Source organism: Cystoisospora suis (genome assembly GCF_002600585.1).
Source record: "Cystoisospora suis strain Wien I chromosome Unknown contig_1844, whole genome shotgun sequence".
In the NCBI taxonomy this organism is placed as follows: domain Eukaryota; phylum Apicomplexa; class Conoidasida; order Eucoccidiorida; family Sarcocystidae; genus Cystoisospora; species Cystoisospora suis.
In genome coordinates, this window is record NW_027154644.1 from 1,737 (window position 1) to 6,418 (window position 4,682).

At 48.1% G+C, this 4,682-nt stretch overlaps 1 protein-coding gene across 1 annotated transcript; it reads right to left on the reverse strand.

Annotated features, from left to right (window-relative positions):
* Window positions 1–742: 742 nt before the first annotated feature.
* On the reverse strand, window positions 743–4,483 carry CSUI_004089 (zinc finger (c-x8-c-x5-c-x3-h)-2). The gene is made up of 4 exons (XM_068064284.1): window positions 4,218–4,483; window positions 3,241–3,568; window positions 2,564–2,676; window positions 743–1,942 (listed from the first exon to the last, which is right to left on the reverse strand). Exons 1-4 carry the CDS (start codon window positions 4,407–4,409, stop codon window positions 1,916–1,918), a joined length of 660 nt encoding a protein of 219 aa, XP_067923740.1. The 5' UTR covers window positions 4,410–4,483; the 3' UTR covers window positions 743–1,915.
* Between the last annotated feature and the right edge of the window lie 199 nt (window positions 4,484–4,682).

The window sequence follows — 4,682 nt, forward strand, 5'->3', positions numbered from 1 at the left end:
CCTTTTGCACTGTGAACTACCTCGATAACAGAGCGTAAACCGTCACCAGCCTTCCCTTTTGGCTGGGGAGAGCCAACTGTGTGATATGGATGCTTGGTCGAGTAACGGAACCGTTGGTGTCCGCCTGAAAAATGTCTTCAGATCAGAGACGGACCTTGTAACTTCCAGTTCTTCTCCACTAGTACGTAGGCGGATGTGTGAAGCAATACCCTGTTCGCACCCTAAACAGGCGAGTCACCACCAGCAGCCAGCAAAGCACGACGACGCCCTTCCTCTCACCGGCGGTATTCTCAACACCACTCCCCGGCATCGAGCGGCAAGCATCAGTGATCGCGTGTGTCGGCTTCGGGGAATCTTTAGAGACTCGGTTGTAGTTGCTGATTTCGTTACTGAGGGGTACTCGCTACATACTTCTTCCCCAGCCGACTATCTACCTTGGATGTTTGGTCTGACTTCTGGAGTCTCTCAAGAGGTAGGATTCTTATTCAAGCAGTCAGTAGACGCAGATCAGTCATGCAATATCTCTTTGATCGCGTAGAAGTCCTCTGCGTCAATAGTCCTATTGCCGCAACCTATGCCCATTCCGACGACGGAGCACGCATTAGAGATTACGACGTGAAAGCCACCTGTAATTCTGAAGGGCAATTGCACGCGAGTTTAATCAGCTTTTCTGGTACAGCCTTCTTTTTTCTGTTTTCGCAAGGATCCATTGTCCTTATGGTACTAAAGTCGAAAAGAAAGACGGGGAGAAATGAGAGAAAAGTTGGGACAAAAGTAGACAAGGACACACACCACGTAGCCTAAGGTAAACCGATAAAAGAAATAGCTCAGAGATGAGACAGTAGGAAAAACGAGGTAAAACAGCGCTGCATGCATGCGTCAACCCAGAGGCACCCGTACAACACCTCTCCGTTGCTTCTTCTCTCATAACAGTTGCCCTTCTTTCGTTCAACCTACGCTGACAAAAGCCCTCCGTCTGATTTCTTACTGAGACCCTCGGCCGGGTATGAAAACTGCTCTGTCTCCTTCCAGACATGATAGAGAGATGGCAAGTGATCCTCCGTTGCTGCGTTTCTCGATCATGGATGCGAAACCAAAGCTTCGCCACTGTTCCCCCTGCTACTACATCCCATCACTCTGAGCACCGCCGTGTCTGAGATGTAGGAGCACATACGGGGTAGATTGCATGCCTGTTCGGGAAACAAACTCAGTGGTCCCTCGCACTACACCCCGTTCCATCCGCCCATTCGCTCGTCTCGTGGGTTCCGCACCGGCTGTTTCACCGGCGAGCCTCACCAACCTCAAGCCTGCGGCCTCTGCGGTACAGGCTTTCCGTCTAAGAGCAATACTACTACCTCACCTTCAAGAGAGACTAATCCATCTCTGTAAACGCATGCAACTGTATTGCCATCCAAAGTGTGCCGGCAGGATCACGCAGACAGACACAGCATGAAATGCTGTATCTATCCATCTACCTGACTAGCCACATCCGTGCTCCACCACGGAGACTTCCTTCTTCTGAATCTGAAATGCTTGGTTGCTAGGAGAATCTTACGCAAAAAAAAAATCAAGATACACACCCCCTTCTCCTACAAACTTTGCCCCTCCTTTCTCTGCCTACACGTTCCGCGAGCATTAACGGCTATTACGAGAAGTATTCCCGTATCCACGCACGTATAAGAGAAGCCGAAGTCCCCGGGATCGAAATGAGGAGCCCCCAGTATCTTCTCTCGACTAGTCGTGCCGTAAATCCGATGGAGAGGACAGAATTTCTTCTCTTTCTTAAGTATCCCTCCTCGAACCGAAAAAGCGTTTGAGCCGCCTCTAAAGGAAAAGAAAGAAAAGCCGACTGCATGAAGACCAGCGGAATAAAAAAGTTCTTTCAAATCAACTATAATGATGAGAAGGTTCTTCATCAATCATCTAGAGCATCCAGATCCTCCTGAAAAAAAAAGAAAGCGAGAGACAACACGGATTTCAACCGGCTCGTAACAAATGTTCAGATATGCCGTCTTGACTACCTCTGTGAAAACAGTATTAGAAGCGTGTGTCAGGAAGGTATCTTGAGATATACAGATGCACGCAGATACAGAGGTATATACACGGACTCACCGAATAGATTCTACGCTGTCTTTTATCTCCACATAAGTTCGTGGTATGTATGATGTTCATATCGACTGCTGCAACTATATGGACTTGAAAAACAGCTCACCAAATAACGACAATGGAAGAAGACACTTCCTTTCGAGCTCGCCTTCCTTACAAACAGGATGCACACAATGCAGCTTCAAGCCTTTTCAGCTTCTCTCCTTTTGACTACATCGATGGAGATGAAAGTCATTCATCCAATGACTTATCTAGCAAGAGTTCTTTGTATCTACAAGGCATACATGCGCAGACACACGGGCATGTCTCGCCTTAAATACAGAAAGGAGGCTTCCACTTGACAATAACTCCACAATAGAATGATTCACATTTTGATAGACGGCCGCAGTGAAGAAACGTGTAGAAAAGGTGTAGCGAAAAACAGAGAAAAGCGTGAATCTGCAGTGTATGCACGGACCGGTAGCTCTTCACCCTCCAAGAATAGATCCTCTTTGATAGTTGTCGGAGGTTTATTCTCTTGATCGTCCATCTCTCTCTTTCTGTCTGAATCATCGCCTTCGTCATCTTCTTCTGTAACGAGCAGAAGCATACAAAGAAGAGGAACAAGCGCATGCAGTACGAATCTCTGTTTCCAGTATCTGGCTGTCACCACAGACCACCGTAATCCTCCTCCCCCCGGGGTCCCTTCTACTTCGCCCTTGCCGTCTCGTCTGTCTTTCTCGGGCCCTAGCGTCTACCCGAGCGTTTGAATAGCTGAGGGATCACACCGACTTGATCTATTTCGGTCGTATCTACGCGCGAACGTGTACGTGCATGCAAAAATGCCGAGAAGAAATGAAAGGCGCCAGGCAAAGCAAGTCCACATGGTTGGTCGCTTGGTCAGACCAAACCAAACAAGCATAGGTAAATCTAAAAACGCTCGCTAATCCAAAAACTATCCCCCCTCATCCTGGTGCCTGCACACATACACCAGGACAACGCAAAAACACGTGTAAACCTCCTGTCACCGTTCCTTTCGCACCTCCCTGTCTGCCTGTTTCTGTCCCTTCTCCAGGTGTTTTGGCACCAGAGATATCCTTCATGACCTTCCCCCCGCCCTTTACGCGCTTAGTATTCTAATTCTGTCTCTCTCACCATCGTCGTCATCGTCCCCTTCCTCAAGAGCTTCCCGATTGGATCGATCAATATTCTCCTGATTCTGATTAATGACAGCATTCCAAGCTTCTTCATCTTCTTCATAATCTGCTTCTCCCGCTGCTCCTTCGTCATCCACAAACAAGGAGGGATCGAACTGAAATAGATCTCTCCCAGACAAAATATGCAAGCCTTTGTTTCCTCCTTTCTTCGCCTCGGCAACACGCTGGGCTTCCACTTGCGCTCTTCTCTCTTCTTCTTTTCTTTGCTTCCACGCCGTGAAAGTCTCCAGAGTCACAGGCGTCCCTCCAGGAGGAAGTGCCGCCCTCTGATCAAGAAACGAGAGACAAACCACATCAGACAGGAAAAACACACGAGATATAAACGTCTTGTCAAAAAAGGGCCATCCCCTCCTCACCCTGTCCCCACACCCACTGTCTCGCCTGTTTCGCTGCTCTCTTATCACGCGAGGGCAGGAAGGAAGAAGGAAGCGGTTCTCCGTTGTTCGAGCATTCACGCTGAGGGGCTCCGTACCCCCGTATTAGCCTTGGTGACTGAAACCGGAAAATGTCTTCCCTACCGGGAAACTTCATGACCAACCATAACGTTTTACCCTCTCTTTGAGGCTGTTGATATCCAGATGATCTACCAGATGAACTAGAAGCCCAGAAGAGGTGTAACGTATGAGGCACATACATTGTGGATGAGAAGTAGAAGCTATAATGATCTCGGCCTATTGTAGACTGTCATGATATCAAACGATACCCATGCTCGCATCGACAAAATAAAGACAAAAGCACAAGCCCTCCTTTTCTTTCCAGTCCACGCAGCCAACACATAGCTATGTACAGACACATGCTTGAGACCGTCCAGCCATTCCCCCTCTCTCCCTCTGTCACTCTCTCTCATATACGTACTACGTATTGAACACGGGAGAAAGTAGGACCATCTGCACAAGATCCGTGCAAGGCACTTACTTCTCTCTCTACGATAACTTCAATGGGATCCTCTTCCTCGACGTCTTGCTGTGGCTGATCTCTCTTCAGTACATACCCTGAACAATACACAACGGAAAGGAAACAGAAATTGAAAGACGCGAAACCTGGAGAGCGACGCAGCCTGGTCAGTCTCAAACCGCATCTCTGTCTGACGGGAAAACATTCGTGCATGTACTAACACTAGGGGAGGAATGAAGAGAACAAGAGATCAAAGGGATAGATTCCAGGTGACAGGAGGTGAGATTCTCAAAGAGAAGAATAAAAACCGGCGTTGTACGTACGAAAGAAACAGCCCACATATACATATGTATACATGGAAATTTACGTAGATACATAGAGACACCCGAAGGAATCCTTCTATTGTCTCTCTTTCTCCCTTCTCCGTTTCTGGTCGGTCGGCTTCCTACGTGTAGTCGAACAACTCGATCTTACATGGACACATTA

Coding starts and splice junctions, on each gene's coding strand:
- CSUI_004089 (XM_068064284.1), bottom strand. CDS start 4,409: ATGCACGAATGTTTTCCCGTCAGACAGAGATGCGGTTTGAGACTGACC. Junction 3,569..4,217: donor AAGTTATCGTAGAGAGAGAA/GTAAGTGCCTTG, acceptor TTTCTTGATCAG/AGGGCGGCACTTCCTCCTGG. Junction 1,943..2,563: donor TGGAGGGTGAAGAGCTACCG/GTCCGTGCATAC, acceptor TTTTTTTTTCAG/GAGGATCTGGATGCTCTAGA.